The 17,132-nt window shown below is 40.8% G+C and overlaps 3 protein-coding genes across 8 annotated transcripts in view; all 3 read right to left on the bottom strand.

The window, feature by feature from the left end:
• The window catches only part of LOC5502113 (glomulin), a 30,923-nt gene extending 28,760 nt beyond the window's left edge, over positions 1–2,163 (bottom strand). For both annotated transcript variants that reach the window (XM_048731134.1, XM_048731135.1), the window contains exons 1-2: positions 2,094–2,163; positions 489–596 (exon numbers count right to left, since the gene is read on the bottom strand). In XM_048731134.1, the coding sequence (XP_048587091.1) occupies positions 489–596; positions 2,094–2,153 (168 nt within the window). In that variant the 5' untranslated portion in view covers positions 2,154–2,163. The remainder of the gene's footprint in view (positions 1–488; positions 597–2,093) is intronic.
• A 382-nt stretch (positions 2,164–2,545) lies between these two features.
• LOC125570310 (collagen alpha-2(I) chain-like) lies at positions 2,546–4,253 on the bottom strand. The gene is made up of 2 exons (XM_048731860.1): positions 3,557–4,253; positions 2,546–2,982 (listed from the first exon to the last, which is right to left on the bottom strand). The coding sequence occupies exons 1-2, from the start codon at positions 4,251–4,253 to the stop codon at positions 2,546–2,548; spliced, it is 1,134 nt and encodes a 377-aa protein (XP_048587817.1).
• A 73-nt stretch (positions 4,254–4,326) lies between these two features.
• Positions 4,327–17,132, bottom strand: part of LOC5503894 (ribonuclease 3) — a 46,122-nt gene continuing 33,316 nt past the window's right edge. For 4 of the 5 annotated variants that reach the window (XM_048731121.1, XM_048731122.1, XM_048731123.1 and 1 more), the window contains 12 exons: positions 16,994–17,038; positions 15,627–15,680; positions 13,781–13,884; positions 13,065–13,170; positions 11,326–11,415; positions 11,166–11,211; positions 10,571–10,653; positions 9,994–10,097; positions 9,009–9,052; positions 8,322–8,370; positions 6,091–6,137; positions 4,327–5,999 (listed from right to left, as the gene is read on the bottom strand). In XM_048731121.1, coding sequence (XP_048587078.1) covers positions 5,593–5,999; positions 6,091–6,137; positions 8,322–8,370; positions 9,009–9,052; positions 9,994–10,097; positions 10,571–10,653; positions 11,166–11,211; positions 11,326–11,415; positions 13,065–13,170; positions 13,781–13,884; positions 15,627–15,680; positions 16,994–17,038 — 1,179 coding nt within the window. In that variant the 3' untranslated portion in view covers positions 4,327–5,592. The remainder of the gene's footprint in view (positions 6,000–6,090; positions 6,138–8,321; positions 8,371–9,008; positions 9,053–9,993; positions 10,098–10,570; positions 10,654–11,165; positions 11,212–11,325; positions 11,416–13,064; positions 13,171–13,780; positions 13,885–15,626; positions 15,681–16,993; positions 17,039–17,132) is intronic. The other variant, XM_048731126.1, reaches the window with a different exon arrangement.

Raw genomic sequence — 17,132 nt, 5'->3', positions numbered from 1 at the left:
CGACTACGTTTTGTTATGAATACACATTTCTTAAACTATGAACTGGCTTATAAGAAATGATCCATTTCTTGGCGGCCACTTTTTTGCACACAACTGTGTTCGTGCTTGGAAGTATTACCTATGGTTGATGCTACAAGTATCCCTTATGTCATGTTTAGCAGTCTCTAGAGGCGGTTTCTCACAAGCAGTTGCAACACGAAACCATGCATTTTAGAACGACAACAGAGAGTCCTTTATTGGCCCCTGGGCCCCCTAGGCAAACTTTGACTTGTGTGACAGAATAACATGTATCAAAATGTATCTATGTTACATAACACCTGTAGTAGGTGATGCAAGAAACCAAGCATTTTAAAAGCACAGAGCATTTTTTAATGCAGCATACCACTAGACATACATTAAGTGAGGCTATGATGTTTTGAAATTTTGATATCCATTGGTTTTTCTATATCAATTTTCTTATTGAAAAGGCCAGGCTAACTCATACACACCATATTTTTGCAGTGAGTTAACTCCTCTACTAGGGGTGTTATCTCCCTATGATCAAGACACTGTTTTGAAGCCACGAGCACTAGATGGCTGTTAGCCTCATCTTCTCTCTGCAACAACCAAACTAAGCACATTAAGGGAAATAAATCAACATAAGGACGGCATGGTATGTTTTCCCCAGCTGTGAAAACAGAGGTGTCTTGCATCTCACTGATGCTTTAAGCCTTATGCCACCAGGCCTGTAGCCATATTTAGAGATTTTAAGCAGGGGAGGGAGGGGGGGAGGGGTTGTTAACCCATAAATGGACTATTTTCTCTTAGGTAGCTAACCAAAGCTTCCCTGCTAGCAGAAGCCTCTTTTCTCTGTATTTCGCTGGGCTGGAGTTCGCGAGGAAAAGATACCTCTGCCATGGGTCGAGACTGTTTCTGTTGCGCATGCGTGAGCGTTAATAAGCGACCGACGTGCCAAAACCCGTACCATCGCGCGAAAGCTGTTAATATGCTAATATGCTTTGCATGGGTTTAGTCGGGAATCATGAATCAAACTCCGGTTAGTTCTCCTCTTCGAAAAAAAAAAAACAACTGTTCAATTTCAATCACCTAAAACGTCACTAAAAAGATTGAGCAACAAACGCAGCAAAGACGAGTTTTGTCTTGTTTGTGGGATTAATTTCAAGACATCTGGGCAGGCGAGTTTCTTCAATGTAAATATCGCACAGTTGGATTCGAAGAAAATGTTACAAAACTTTTTGGTAAAATTAGATCAGCTATTCCCAGAAGAATATGCAAAACCTGTAAACGGAAGATTGACTCGTTTGTCAAAAGAGAGAAAATTCTGAATGAAGATAAGGCATTGAATGGCTTCTTTTTATAATTCGTCGCGTGATATTTCTACGGAGGACGCCGTTTCGAATGCGGGCTTATTATCCGGCAGCGGATATACGTTTCATGCATGCGCTAGTCATTGTAGGCTCAAAATAGTGGCCAGTAATTAATGAACGGAGCATGCGCTCTGGATCTCGTCCACGATCGTGGACGGCGGTTTGATCAAACGAACGTGCGACCCATGGCAGAGGTATCTTTTCCTCGCGAACTCCAGCCCAGCGAAATACAGAGAAAAGAGGCCTCTGCTAGCAGGGAAAACCAAAGCATGCAATGGTACTCGATCTTCCTTCAAAAGGGCCAAACTTCCAGTTAGGTGGGGGGCTCTTCCGAACCTCCCCTGGCTACAAACCCTAGTTACTTAACTGCTTGTCTGTAGTTTTTGTAGTCATGACATTACTGCACTTTACAATTATTCTGTTACTCTCATCAACAATTTTCATCTGCCAAACTGCTTTTTGGCTTCCATCATTCAAACTAACGCAATAAACACATCCTTTTTTTTTCAGCACTTTGCGGAGAGATGGCGTGATTTGAAACCATTTCAGTGGCCATAATTTTTGGCGATAGTTCGCAGCATATAGGGTGGTGGATACTAATGTCAAACTTTGTTGTGAAATAACATGTGTTCACGGAAAATTAAAGCGGAAATTTAGGAAACTAAAGAGTACAAGTGGCACAACTCTGTGGGACAAGTATTGCAGTTAACCCATGAGTATACTCACAAATTGTTCGAATGACCGCTGAAGAGAGATGATCAGATCGATCTTCTCCTGTTCCGCCATGTTGGAAGAGTGAACTGGAGTACACTGGTAACTAACAACCACAGCTATCCCACGAACAAACACTTAGTCTCACGCGCAGTGGATATGGGAGCGTGACCGACACAAAGAAAGGCTGCGCGAGAGACTTGGGTATTCCGGAGCTCCGACGGAAACCTCAACCGTTAAAAGAAAAAGAGTCTATTAGAATCCGAGATATTTAACATGCCATCCGCTCTAAATTATCAATCACATTCTCAAAGAAACTACCAGTAAACACACTGCTTTCGATATGTTGAAATATTTTTCGCGTTTTCCGTTAAAAATCATCGGAGATTGTTACGTAATCTTTTAGACATCATGAGGATAATTATAGCGTAAAAAGTAAAGACGCAATAATTGCAAAGTTCACAAGGTCAGTTTTTGGTAGATACTAAGGATGCTTTAACGCACTGTTTTTGATTACCAGGATGCCCTATAATCATCACGTGACCAGGATCCCCTATAATCATCACATGACCAGGATCCCCTATAATCATCACATGACCAGGATCCCCTATAATCATCACATGACCAGCATCCCCTATAATCATCACATGACCAGGATCCCCTATAATCATCACATGACCAGGATCCCCTATAATCATCACATGACCAGGATCCCCTATAATCATCACATGACCAGGGTCCCCTATAATCATCACATGACCAGGATCCCCTATAATCATCACATGACCAGGATCCCCTATAATCATCACATGACCAGGATCCCCTATAATCATCACATGACCAGGATCCCCTATAATCATCACATGACCAGGATCCCCTATAATCATCACATGACCAGGATCCCCTATCAGGGGCGTACGCAGCCTATAGGCCTGCAGTCACTGGACTGCAGGCCTATAAAAAATTTAGCGATCTTATTTGCATAATGCGGGGACAAAATCAAATGTTTACTCGTTCATTCTATGTACGTAGTTTTATATATATGACGAGGTTAAAAACTATAATTTTCTTAATCATGGTAGTCTACAGACGGTTTCCAAACATATTGTTATGTCGTTCAGTGCCACGCAACGACTGAAGTACTTTTTCAGATCGAGGATGACAGAGGATCGTGTAATATTCTCAAAAGTCTGACGCATTGACGCCAATTTATACCCCAAAAGCGGGAGCTATGAAATCTTCACGGGGAAGTCAGGATGAGGGTCTACGACCTCGTTCAGCTTCTAAATGCTTTGACTGCAACTTGTTAAAATCCTGCGTACGCCCCGGAGGGACCACGCCCTCCTTCAGCTTCTGAATGATTTGACTGCAACTTGTTAAAATCCTGCGTACGCCCCTGCCTATAATCATCACATGACCAGGATCCCCTATAATCATCACATGACCAGCATCCCCTATAATCATATGACCAGGATCACCTATAATCATCACATGACCAGGATCCCCTATAGTCATCACATGACCAGGATCCCCTATAATCATCACATGACCAGGATCCCCTATAATCATCACATGACCAGGATCCCCTATAATCATCACATGACCAGGATCCCCTATAATCATCACATGACCAGGATCCCCTATAATCATCACATGACCAGGATCCCCTATAATCATCACATGACCAGCATCCCCTATAATAATCACATGACCAGGATCCCCTATAATCATCACATGACCAGGATCCCCTATAATCATCACATGACCAGGATCCCCTATAATCATCACATGACCAGGATCCCCTATAATCATCACATGACCAGGATCCCCTATAATCATCACATGACCAGGATCCCCTATAATCATCACATGACCAGCATCCCCTATAATCATCACATGACCAGCATCCCCTATAATCATCACATGACCAGGATCCCCTATAATCATCACATGACCAGGATCCCCTATAATCATCACATGACCAGGATCCCCTATAATCATCCCATAACCAGGATCCCCTATAATCATCACATGACCAGGATCCCCTATAATCATCACATGACCAGAATCCTGATGGTCACATGACGAAAACATTTTAATGGTCACATGACGAATATCCCAATACTCATATGACCAAGATATTCTGATATTTTCCATGTCACATGACAAAGACATCACCTTTCTAAAATCTCGTTATTAAGACGATATCTTGGTTAACCAAATGGAATAAAATGCATGAAATAAAAACTTAGTCGAAAATATATTATTCAAGTTAGTTCGATTGTAAATAAATAATTTAGACTCATCTTTACAAGACAAATATATTAACATCTACATCAATAATACTGAATCTATCAAATTAACCTAACTTAAAATAATACAACAGGCAACCACTCGGGCTGTTTTTTCTTGCATTATTACATGCTGTATATCATAATTTATAACTCGCAAAGAAACAGCCTTCTAAAATATCTGTATAAATCAAGGCACAAAGTCGTCAACTTACGACAGGCCTTGTGGCCTATCAAACATATATGGGTCCACTTTCGATCACTAATAACAATGTATATATCACACTATTAGAAACTCAACCGTCTCGTGTGTACTTAAAATTCAATCGACCTGGGACCCCCTGTTTGCATGTGTTAACGTATGTAGTTTCTAGAGTAGTTCAAAATCCAGACAATAAAAAAAAAAATACAAAAATCTTAAGGTGCGACGGTAGAACTATCAAAACTACTTGGTTGAAATCCTCTTCACTAGCAAAAATACGAGGCATAGAGATGAGTGTACTTCAGAGGGAGACAGGATCCTCCTTGTTAGGAAGATCGCGTCAATTAAATCTGATGATTCTCGTAAGCTAATTAACGACTATAACGTTCGTCCTACCATAAGCCGAAGAAAGCGTTGTTTTTTATATAGAAAAGGTCTCTTTAGCAAAAAAGAGGGTTAAAGCCGCATTGTCACCACCTACATCCGGGTCGACTACGTAACAATCTCCGATATTTTTTTATGAAAACGCGAAGAATATTTCTAAATTGTAGAAGCAGTGTGTCTATTGGACGTTTCTTTGAGGACGATTCTAAAAGATTCTTTTGTCTCTTAACGGTTGAGGTTTCAGTCAGCCCTCCGGTGTGGCTTTAAGGTCCTGTATTGTTAGCGCGAAAATATTGTAAGGTTAAGTATGTAGTTGTAGTTATTAAGTTGGATAAGTTAAGATAATAGAAAAGAAGCAAATTTTGCTTTTGACCTGTTTGGACAAGAATTTTCTTTTTCCAAATCCCGATGTGATACAATCCCTACCACAAAAAAGAATATACCAAGTCGCTCTGTGGACCTGTTTTCGTTGAAGTTTGCGTTAATGCGTTTTTAGCCTGTTGATACTTCCAGTGCGTACTTAAACATGTTACAAAATTGATCATTTATAACTGGGGTAGATACCATCTATTTTTTAAGGTTGCTCTAGGCTTAAAAGCCTTGCCCGCTTTCTATGCAATTACAGCAGTTGAAACCCCTAGTCTCTAGATGCGTCGCTGTGCATTTCGCTGAGATCTATATCCACCCAGCCGTCTTCAGGATCTGATAAATCCCTATCCTTGGATTTCCGCGAGCTTGACGAGCCCCGATGAAAGTCTTCGGCCGAGCTACGACGAGAATCCGAAGTCATTCGATGACTCCCCGATCGTGCTCGCAGTGGACTGTCGGTGAGAGTGTTACATCGACGAGGACTTTCCACGCTTGTCCTCGTGTTGTCCTGGAAAGGGGCATTTCCGTCACGTCTACGACAGCCGTCCGGTGCCCGCCGAAAACCATGGTGATTAGCCGAGGTATCATCGCGACGTGGGCTTGGATGGCTCGCTCGCTTGTCCTTGTATTTGCGGTCAAGGAGGTGTTTCTGCCGCGCATGCTCGGGAAAATACCCTGCAAAAAGAGCCAATCAAAATGCAGGTCAGGACAATAGAAGGTGACACGTGATAAGAAGAGAAACAAAAAATAAAACACGGTTACGTACTGGACTCCAGGGCATCCTTAGCAGCGGCCATCTCTGCTTGGTGAATGCTAGAAATTTTCATTAATAAGGAGCATAAATAGTCATAATCACACCATAAAATAGTGAGACCAATTCAAACGTTAATTTCGTAAATTAATTTAGTACAAAGGGGGCATTTGTACTAAAAACAGAAAAATAAGATAGTGTGTGTTACAAACATTGTTTAATCTTTCTCCCATCCTATAGTAACAAATAAAACGGAAAAAAAATGTTACATGTTTCACAATAACAGGTTGGCTAGGTAGGTTTTTGCGAGACGGGACCACCTCCGAGCCACGAGGGATACACAATCCCCAATGTAGAGAGCCAGGTTTTTACACCTCTGAAAAAATCCCAAGTTGGCCTGACCTGGGTTCGTACCCTGGTCCTCTTGCTTGAGAAGCGAAGCCCGCGCCACTGAGCTATCGCACCACTCTCTAAGGCAATTTAGCTCTTGGAAATCGTCGGCGAGAGTAAACAGTAAACGCGGAGGATCTGGTTTGTTTGCTCTACAGTACGATGACCAGTTCCGTATCAACTCATATTAAAATTGCTATATCTTTTTTGCGGAGGGCCCAATGCTCATGATTTTTTCTAAGACGACAACAAATTTACTTATGCATATAATATGCACAGAAAAGACTACACATTTTCAAATTTTATTGATTTATATGGCATTTTCTCTTTGCACATAGTAGGAGTAGTTCCGTAGCAGCGGGCATAGTTCAGTATCACTCAAAACGTTCTGTCGTCTGGTGCGAGTTTTTTTTTTCTTTTCATTTGAGTATCAATAAAAAACATATTAACTGAATAACATATCACATCCCTTCCTTTTTGCTTAAATTAATCTATAAAAATGATTTTAACTACGCAATGCAGCAGGTTAACAAACCAACAATCGTCAATGCGCTTTCGCTCGCATGTCGCTAACAAATCCATATTGCAAGAAACAAAACGGTCTGATCGAATTCTTCCAAAATAAACGCCATAAACCACTCAAATACTGATACGGCAAAATAGACAAAATGCAAAAATGTAGAGGATAAGGTGAGCCTAGAATTGGGTGATTTATTTTGATAATTTTCGTGCACGAGAGCTCAACAAAAAGCTGTTTTTATTTACAAGAACAAAATGTGAATGCTACGGCCGCCAATGCGTTGTTTTAGTTCCTTTAAGAGTTCTGCGATAACAATCCCATATCCCTTTGTAAGTTAGCCAGCTAATGATTTAACTATGGTTAATCTTGGTCGTTTTATTTATTCATCCTAGCATATTGATATATCAATCACAGTTCAGTATTTTTTTTTAATATAGAATAATATTTTATCGAGCGCTAACAATACCAAGGAGGTTGTCTTTAAAAAATAAAGTTCTTTATTCAGCCGAATGACTGAAATAAAAGGCCCACATAATAAAAACTAACTGTTTAGAATTAACATTACTGGGATTAAAATGATAAATTGAGAACGGTATAATGAAATCAATCTTTTTCACGGCTTTATATCTGCAGTCAAACCAAAAACACACTATGGGCGCAAGGTGATACGGAACTATTCCCAAGTTCAAGCCCGAAAATTTAAAAGCAATGTAAATCGAAAAAATCGCATCAAGTCAGAGAAAAAAACCCATACACATTAACATACATTCTTTCTTCTAAGCATTCATATAAAACTTAGGACAATTTTGTTAAAGGAGCTATTGTTTTCATCTGACTTTCGTGACGCGGGTCAGTTCACTGTGCAGTAAACGCCGCTCATTTTAGCACCAATTATGAAAATCGCTTCGAAATAATGATAATTCCTGAACAAACAATTGGATGAAATAAGCTGGATTTATATCTCAGGAAAGGTTAATAGTTTTGTATCATTTAAGTAGTTTTGGATTGTTCAAATCTACAATTTTCGAGGCAAAAAGATAAAAACAAATGCTTAGTGATACGGAACTAGGACTGCTACGGAACTGGTTATCGGACTGTATACAATATTAAGTTTTGAGTTCGCGGTTTTCTCGAAAGTACAATTTTCAATCCATACCCATCAACTTGAAATGCGAAACATTCAAATAACAATGTTGTACTTATTACCAAATATGTCTTATAATAATCTTAGATTATTATTTTGGTCATTCTCCATGATTTTGACAAGCTTTCCGAAATTAACTAAGCGACTCTTGAAGCTTGTAAAAACATGTGGTATAATCCATCGCTGCCTAACCTGGATCCTTCGCCCTTGCCGCATCGCGTGCCCTGGAAGTACACGCCAACTATAAATAGAAAAACACATTTTGAGTAACTTTATTTAGAGAGACATAAAAAAATACCTTCCACTAAGAAGATTTTTTAGATACTCGGTTGAATTAGCAGATGGAAATGGATGCCTACTGCTCCCAGCATAACTAACGATATGCCAGTAAAAAGGAGCAGAGTCTAATCATTTTAGAAATACCATAGCTTGGTTGTCATTCTATGGTGAGAATAACTGCCAAACGAAATACTTTGCTGTACCCATTCTTTGGTGAGAATAACTGTCAAACAGAAGACTTTGCTGTAATCATTCTTTGGTGAGAATAACTGTCAAACGAAAGACTTTGCTGTAATCATTCTATGGTGAGAATAACTGCCAAACGAAAGACTTTGCTGTACTCATTATATGGTGAGAATACCTGCCAAACGAAAGACTTTGCTGTACTCATTCTATGGTGAGAATACCTTCCAAACGAAAGACATTGCTGTACTCATTCTATGGCGAGAATACCTTCCAAACGAAAGACTTTGCTGTACTCATTCTATGGTGAGAATACCTTCCAAACGAAAGACTTTGCTGTACTTATTCTATGGTTCGTAGAATTGCCAAATGGAAGATCTTCACACGAATAAACAAGAGACCAAGTGCACGTGTTACCTTGGTACTTCTTGTGATGAGCTGGACCGGCGTCCTGTAGAATCCTGAAAACAAACAACCAAAATCATGTACTTCAGCTAGGCAGTTATCGCAGTTTTCACGCAGATCTAACACTGCGTCAAAATGTATCAGAAAACGTTTAAGTCGTGGTGGTGTTGACGCTGACCATTGCCAGTCAAAGTAATAAATATGGCATAATGAATGTACCTGTAAAAGTCTAGGAAGTGACCGACGCCGGCCTGAAAACGCCTGCGTTGGAGGCTAGGGTTTTCCCGTCAGTGAATACACCTATATATGGGTAGGCCCAGGGTTTCATCATCGGGGAATACACCTATATATGGGTAGGCCCAGGGTTTCATCATCGGGGAATACACCTATATATGGGTAGGCCCAGGGTTTCATCATCGGGGAATACACCTATATATGGGTAGGCCCAGGGTTATACCCTCAGGGAATACACCTATATACGGGTAGGCCTGGGGTTTTCCCAACAGTGAATACACCTATATATGTGTAGGTCCCCTATTTTAGGTGGGTCCAAGATTGTCCCCTCATTAAATTCACCTAGGTATTCATGGAAAGTCCTGGTTTTTATCCGTAGTAAGTAAACCTATATATTGGTTGGTCCGGTGGTTTTAATGTACCCAATTATTGGCAGACCCTGGGGTTTCTCCTCAGCAAATCGGCCTATACATAGTTAAGTCTGGTGTTTTCTCTTTAGTGAATGGACACATAACAAGGATGGTCTGGGATTTTCTCGTCAGTGAATCCACTTATATTGGTAGTTCTGGGAGTTTCCCCTCAGTAAATGCCTCTATATATTGGTAGGTCTATGGATTTCTCCAGCAGTGAATGTACCTATATATGGGTAGGTCGGGGGTTTTCCCCTCAGTGCGCCCCTATATATGGGTATGTCTGGGGGTTTCCCCTCAGTGAATGACCTTATATAAGGGTATGTCTAGGGGTTTCACAGCAGTGAATATACCTATATATGGGTAGGTCCGGGGATTTCCCCTCAGTCCGCATGGCCAGACAGCATTGCTGTAGCTGTGACTTGGAGTCGATCCACTCCTGGTTAACAATGCTATCCTGCCACACAAAAAGTGAAACAAAAACAGTTTCAATAGCTTATTTGATAACACAAATGGTTAGGAAGCCTAGGAAAATTACAGGATCCTTCCCAAACTAGTGTGATAAGCCTGAAGTTCATAAGCACATAACGGATGACGATTTCAAGCGTAACCCCAAAACACATGGCTAATCGGATACTATTTACATTGGTCAATTGGTCAATCAAATCCCTTTGGTACATTATTCAAGTTATACCCTTATAATTCAGGTACTTCGATATGTTGTTGCTGCTTGATCCAATGTTTTTGGTACATGGTCGAAGTGCTGCGATAGCTAATGATGGTAATAGATGGTCGAAGTACTTCGATAGCTAATGATGGTTATAGATGGTTAAAATAATTCAATGGTAAATGATGAAAATAGATGGTTGAACTACTTCGATGGCTAATGACGGTAAAAGATGGTTTAAGTACTTCTAGATGGGTCGTTACCTCGAGTCTGGAGAAGAAGCAAACGCGGCAGAAAACCTCCACGTGTCTTAGTCCCTTGTCCACGAACACGGCGGCAATCAAAGCTAAATAACAACAGAAACAACAAGATCAGAAACAACACCATAAGCAACAGCAGCATAAACAACAACTAAAATAAACAACACAATAACAAGCTGGGGAACAACAAATTAAGCGACAAAAGGTGAAGAACAAGACAATAAACAATTGCATGACCAACAATATCATCACCAACAATAGCATGACCAACAATACGCTTAAAAACAACTTCTGCTAAAAATAGCATTCTAAAAAGCAAAACAATTATAGACTCTATAAACACTGTATGTCCAATAATCGCCACAAAGAATAAAGCTCTAGAGAAACTATGTAAATCCTCTCAGTTTTTGGTTGTTTGATCCGAGAATCGTTAGTGAAAAATGTGTCTTTAAAGAGTTGAAAAGAACAATGTGTACAAGGCGCAGATTTCTCTGCTCATCCAACCTAACATTCTTACACCATACATTTTCTAGGTGATCATGGTAATACAAACTATTGAAAATAAAAAGTACAAAGTAAGACCCTTGGTAAGGCTTACCTTCAAGAACGTCTGCTAGCATTTTCTCTCGCACATTCTTGACCCCCTAAAAACAGACGAGTCAGGCTGATAAAACCAGTGGTACCCCTAAGACTTTGCGCAACGTTGGATCTGTAAAAACTTAATAGTGATGAAAAAACATTTTAAGCCATCAACATACCGTGGGTCCGGTATTGATGAATTCTTGGAGGTTAAGCTGGCGAGCGATCTCGGCTTGGCTGCGACTGTTCACTAACGAGCTCCGTAAGAGCTGAAAAAAGGAAAGAAAAAACAAGGTAAGGAACAAACGTTCAACAGAGTCGAAGTCATAGGAAGATGAATTGGTTACAGCTAAAAAAAGAAAAGAAAACAAGGCGAGGGTAGACGTTCTACAGAATCGCAATTATAGGAAGATGAATTTAGCCGTTATAGTTGGCAATTCATTGTTTGACAATTCATTGTTTATTTCAAATTGAGAAATTCGTCTACATTTCTTGGCAATGCTGTTTGAAAACCTTATTTAGTCTATCCCTACCCTCATAACATTGCTTGTTCCTGCTTGCGTATGTTGCATTGGAAACAAACTACAGTAGAACCCACGGCATAATAATTGAAAGTGAAATAGGATTCAGGGATCTAATAAGTGGAGGTTGATAAGAATATATATAAATGATAAACAAAATATCTTTAACCACATGTATACGTTATGGAACAAACAACTGAAATTAGAGTAAAAAATCGATCAACATTTCCAATTGAGAGTAGTACCGAGAAGGATGTTTGAGTTAATGGTGTATCCCACTGATGGTTATCCAATTAAAATAACTGGGGATAACAGGGAGTGCGAGCTATATCAGCTCTAGCCAGCTTGGTTCTACCGACTATCCGTAAGCTCAAGACAGCTTAATTCTACCGACTGTCCGTGAGCTCTAGACAGCTTGATTCTACCGACTGACCGTGAGCTCTAGACAGCTTGATTCTACCGACTGACCGTGAGCTCAAGACAACTTAATTCTACTGACTCTACTGACTGACCATGAGGTCTAGACAGCTTAATTCTACTGACTCTACTGACTGACCATGAGGTCTAGACAGCTTGATTCCACCGACTAACCGTGAGGTCAAGACAGCTTAATTCTACTGACTCTACTGACTGACCGTGAGGTCTAGACAGCTTGGTTCTACCGACTGACCATGAGATCTAGACAGCTTGATTCTACCGACTGACCGTGAGGTCTAGACAGCTTTATTCTACCGACTGACCGTGAGCTCAAGACAGCTTAATTCTACTGATTCTACCGACTGACCATGAGATCTAGACAGCTTGATTCTACTGACTGACCGTGAGGTCTAGACAGCTTGATTCTACCGACTGACCGTGAGCTCTAGACAGCTAGATTCTACCGACTGACCGTGAGCTCTAGACAGCTAGATTCTACCGACTGACCGTGAGCTCTAGACAGCTTGATTCTACCGACTAACCTTGAGCTCAAGACAGCTTCATTCTACCGACTGACCGTGAGCTCTAGACAGCTTGATTCTACTGACTCTACTGACTGACCGTGAGGTCTAGACAGCTTGGTTCTACCGACTGACCATGAGATCTAGACAGCTTGATTCTACCGACTGACCGTGAGGTCTAGACAGCTTTATTCTACCGACTGACCGTGAGCTCAAGACAGCTTAATTCTACTGATTCTACCGACTGACCATGAGATCTAGACAGCTTGATTCTACTGACTGACTGTGAGGTCTAGACAGCTTGATTCTACCGACTGACCGTGAGCTCTAGACAGCTAGATTCTACCGACTGACCGTGAGCTCTAGACAGCTTGATTCTACCGACTAACCTTGAGCTCAAGACAGCTTCATTCTACCGACTGACCGTGAGCTCTAGACAGCTTGATTCTACTGACTAACCGTGAGGTGTCCTTCGTGGTGGTCTGGAAAGTGCTGGTAGAGAAATACCGAGACAACAAACTGTAGCACGGAGTCACCAAGGAACTCAAGACGCTGGTTATCACCGCTAGAATCAAGATAAACAGCAATCTCACCTTTACAAAACATGTAGCGCAAAACAGGGCTTTATAATAACATATAACTACCAAATTGTCAGGGATTTCAAAATAACCTCAAGGCGGCATTGTTTACTCACTAAGGGAAGACGGAAACCTCAACTGACAAGAGACAAACGAGAAAACTCATCTATTTAACAGGCAAGACCGCCCTAAATTATCAGTCAAAACCTCAAAGAAACTTCCAATAGACACAATGCTTTTACAATTTTAATTTTTTTTTCGCATTTTCAGTACAAAAAATCATCGGAGATTGTTGCACATTCGACGGGGAGTAAAGAGGTGGCAATGCCGTGAATGGACATGGTTATTTGAGTGTGATTCATGACTTTCAGGAGTTTTCTCAAATTTTATCTATTAGGTTATGTATTTTCTCGAATAAGATTGTAATCCAATCTAACAAATATGTATGTACAATTCCGTTTTTGTAAACTTTCAGCACACGGTTGGCCGAGACTGGCTAATCTTTTAAAAAAATGTCAGGCATATGTACTTTAAACTAAATAAACTGTGCTGTACATTTAGGTGATGGGGGATGTAACAGCTACTATTTGTACTCACAGCGTTAGGTTATTTTTGCCGACTTGCGGATGGGTGAAGGCACGCGCCAGTAGACGGATGTGAGTGAACGGGATGCCGCTTCCTTCTTCAAACTCCACCAGTTTCTACGATGAAAATTAGCATCACTTAAGAAGCCCTAATCAGCAGGCGCGTTTCCAAAGGTGGGGAGGGGGGGGGAGGAGGGGGGCAAGAGCCAAGCTGTTCAAAAGCCAAGATGTCAATTTACGTGGGTCTGCTGAATAAGTTGAATTGCCAAGTCAAGTAGTTAAGGTGATTGAGTTATGATAGATGGGTCTAGTGACCTATTTACCGAAGAGCAGTGGCATGGAATGCGAACATTTTCAATCAATTTCGAGGTGAGTGAATCACTCCTGGACACAAACATGTGTGTTTCTCTGAACGCGAAGTTATGATAGATGGGTCTAGTGACCTATTTACCGAAGAGCAGTGGCATGGAATGCGAACATTTTTAATCAATTTCGAGGTGAGTGAATCACTCCTGGACACAAGCATGTGTGTTTCTCTGAACGCGCCAAATTATGTGAGGAAATCTCGAAAATTTATCAAATTAAAATAAGAAAGTCGCAATGACTTCCACGAATAAGTCGACGGAAACGGATACTTTCTCAAACTTGGTATTTTTTCTAGAATGTCAAAATGTCGTTTGACAAAGACAAAGACAGTGTTCCTCTTAATTTGGAAAGGGATACATAACAGGAAAAACACCTTTCTGGCGAATAGCATTTTTTGATGAACTTTGATGAACTTTGATGTCTTTACACGCTATTTCCCTTAACACATTGACCCCTCAACCGGCCTGTACCGGCTTTGGGAAGTACCCACAACCCAAAAAATTCATAAATTCAAAATAAACACAACAAGATGAAGATACTCAGGCATCAGTCTAAGGGATAAATGGTCTTGCAGATATGCATCCAACCAAGGTGTTGGCATCTACTCTTAAGCCAAATAATAGCACAGGTTCTTTGACAAATCTCAAATCGAACAAGGAGAGAAAAGCAGAATCACCCCTCTCAATAAAACGCTCAAAATACCACACAAGGGAAAGAGATCAGCAAACACAGCTCAAGACACAAATAGATACCTTTATTCTGATCCTCCAGGTACATTTCCTTGGCCTCAAAACACAATGTCCATTCCTTGAAGGATTGTACAACCACGAAAATATCTTTACGTATTGCAAAGCATTCTGGGAGATCCAGGGGAAAATTCACGAGGGGAGGGCCAGTCAACACTCCTCTCCCCAAAGACAGATGTTTTTTTAGAAGTCTTTTCACCCCGAAGCCAAACAAATCAATTCCAGGTCAAACAGACCCAGAATAGCAGTGTAAACAATTTTGCAATCAATTTGGTTTCAGAAAAGACAGCATTTAGGAGAGCTGTGGTGATTCATTAGAAATTATTTTCTCATCCGGGCAAAGCCAAACAAGAAAAAATCATCATGAATCCACCTTTGCTTGCAAATATCCATAAGCAAAGCACTCAATTATGCCCCAAAAGACTTCATGATGTCCTAAGACACTCTCCTAATATGCTCATAGCTGTATTTTTGATGAAAAATACAAGCAACCATCAACTTGTGCTGGCTTCAGCACAACGACGAGGGATTAAAAGTGGGTACCGCAAAGCACTGTTGGAAAGCTTGGATACCGCTGACTAGGTGCAGCTGTGTTTGACTTTGACGGGCTGTATAAAACTCAGAATAGGGGGGAGGTATCTGTTTTCAGTCTGTTTTTTGTAAATTCAGCTCCAAAAAAGCCAGGAGTCAATGGGTTAACTTGTAACGACTACATAAGGTAGGGGTGAGGGTTTGGCGATAACTTACTTGAAGAACTGGTGACGATCCTATCAGGTGTCGGTCACCACCTGGTTTTTGGTCCTATATTCATTAACACAGAAAAAGTATGAGAAAGCAACTACATACCATATCTGGTGATGATGTGATGATACTGACGATGACAGTTAAGTATAAACTCCTCAATGATGTTACTAGGTTTTGTTTCCAGCACTGGTTACGTCGTGCCCTGCTCCTCCAGTGACGGCATGCCGCACGGTCACGCAACAAGTACGTGACGTCACTTCTTGTGGGTTGCACAGAACTACAACATCTTTACCAGAAAGAAACTCTTTCACGGCAAGCTTTTGCTAGGAACCGGACTTTTCTAACGCCAGGTCAAACACTTTTTCTCGAACTATCCTTTCCGCTATTTTGAACTATTGTGTGATAATTATGCTACTTCTTATAGACGGACTTTCGAGTGCTAGACTTTTGATTGGCTCATTCATACAACATCTCATACCCTGCGCCAACCTAAACCACTACACTGGAAACCGAGCCTAGGATGTTACCTGATGACTGTGAATAAGCCAGTTCAGAGTAAGAAATGCCGTAAGGGACTGGGCTCTTTTGGACCAATAGAGCGACTTCACAAGAGAGTTTGTATTGCGGTTAGCCTACCTGTAGGCTTTGATAGTTTTTCAGGCACGAAAACCCTGAAAACACGGAGTTCGCATAACCCGGCCGCCATATTTGATAACGCGCTCCGCAGGGAGAGGGGGTTAACCAAGATGGCGGCCGGGTTATGCGAACTCCGTGTTTTCGGGGTTTTCGTACTGGAAAAACAATCAAAGCCTACAGGTAGGCTATATTGCGGTCTTGGAGAAAAATCCTTTCTACAGCTTTAAACGATATGTTGAAATCATTCATTGCAACACGTGAGGACTATTGCACTTCGTATAGGGGGCAATTTGGGATGAATTGGCGCAAAAGGTATTTCTACGGAGCGATTTTCTGAGTACCCTGAGTCATTTCTTCACTCGAATACTGTAAAAGTTCATCGGCGAACTCCAATTAGAAGTATAAAATGCACCAGTAGAAGTGCCGTTTCAATTTTTATGCCGTAAAATTCAAATCAATATTGCTCTTAGATGTTTGGCAAAAATATTATTTTAATTTCGTGGACGAAATAACAAAACGCGGTAGAAAGGTATTAAAACAATAAGTGTGTAACACATGAATGTGGTTGGTTTTCCCATATCTTGTAGAGCGGCTTTGTAGGAAGGATATTTTTCCAAGACCGCCATACAAACTCTTCTTCAAAATCGTATATTTGGTCCGATTCGATCGATTCAGTATCCTCGCGTCTTTTTCTTTTGAAAACTCTGAACTGGCTTATTCCACACAGATGTTACCTGTAGGCGGTGCTTTGGCAGCTCCATCCACTTGTCATACAAGTCCTAAGTAATATAACAATATAGTTGATGTTCGCGGGCGTAAATATGTTTTGGGCCCGACTCGAGCTCATTTTAAAATGAGCACTGAGAAGGGCCC

The sequence above is a fragment of the Nematostella vectensis genome, chromosome 8, assembly GCF_932526225.1.
Source record: "Nematostella vectensis chromosome 8, jaNemVect1.1, whole genome shotgun sequence".
In the NCBI taxonomy this organism is placed as follows: Eukaryota; Metazoa; Cnidaria; class Anthozoa; order Actiniaria; family Edwardsiidae; genus Nematostella; species Nematostella vectensis.
Note: the sequence above shows the minus strand (reverse complement) of the source record. Positions and strands in the feature narration are given on the sequence as shown.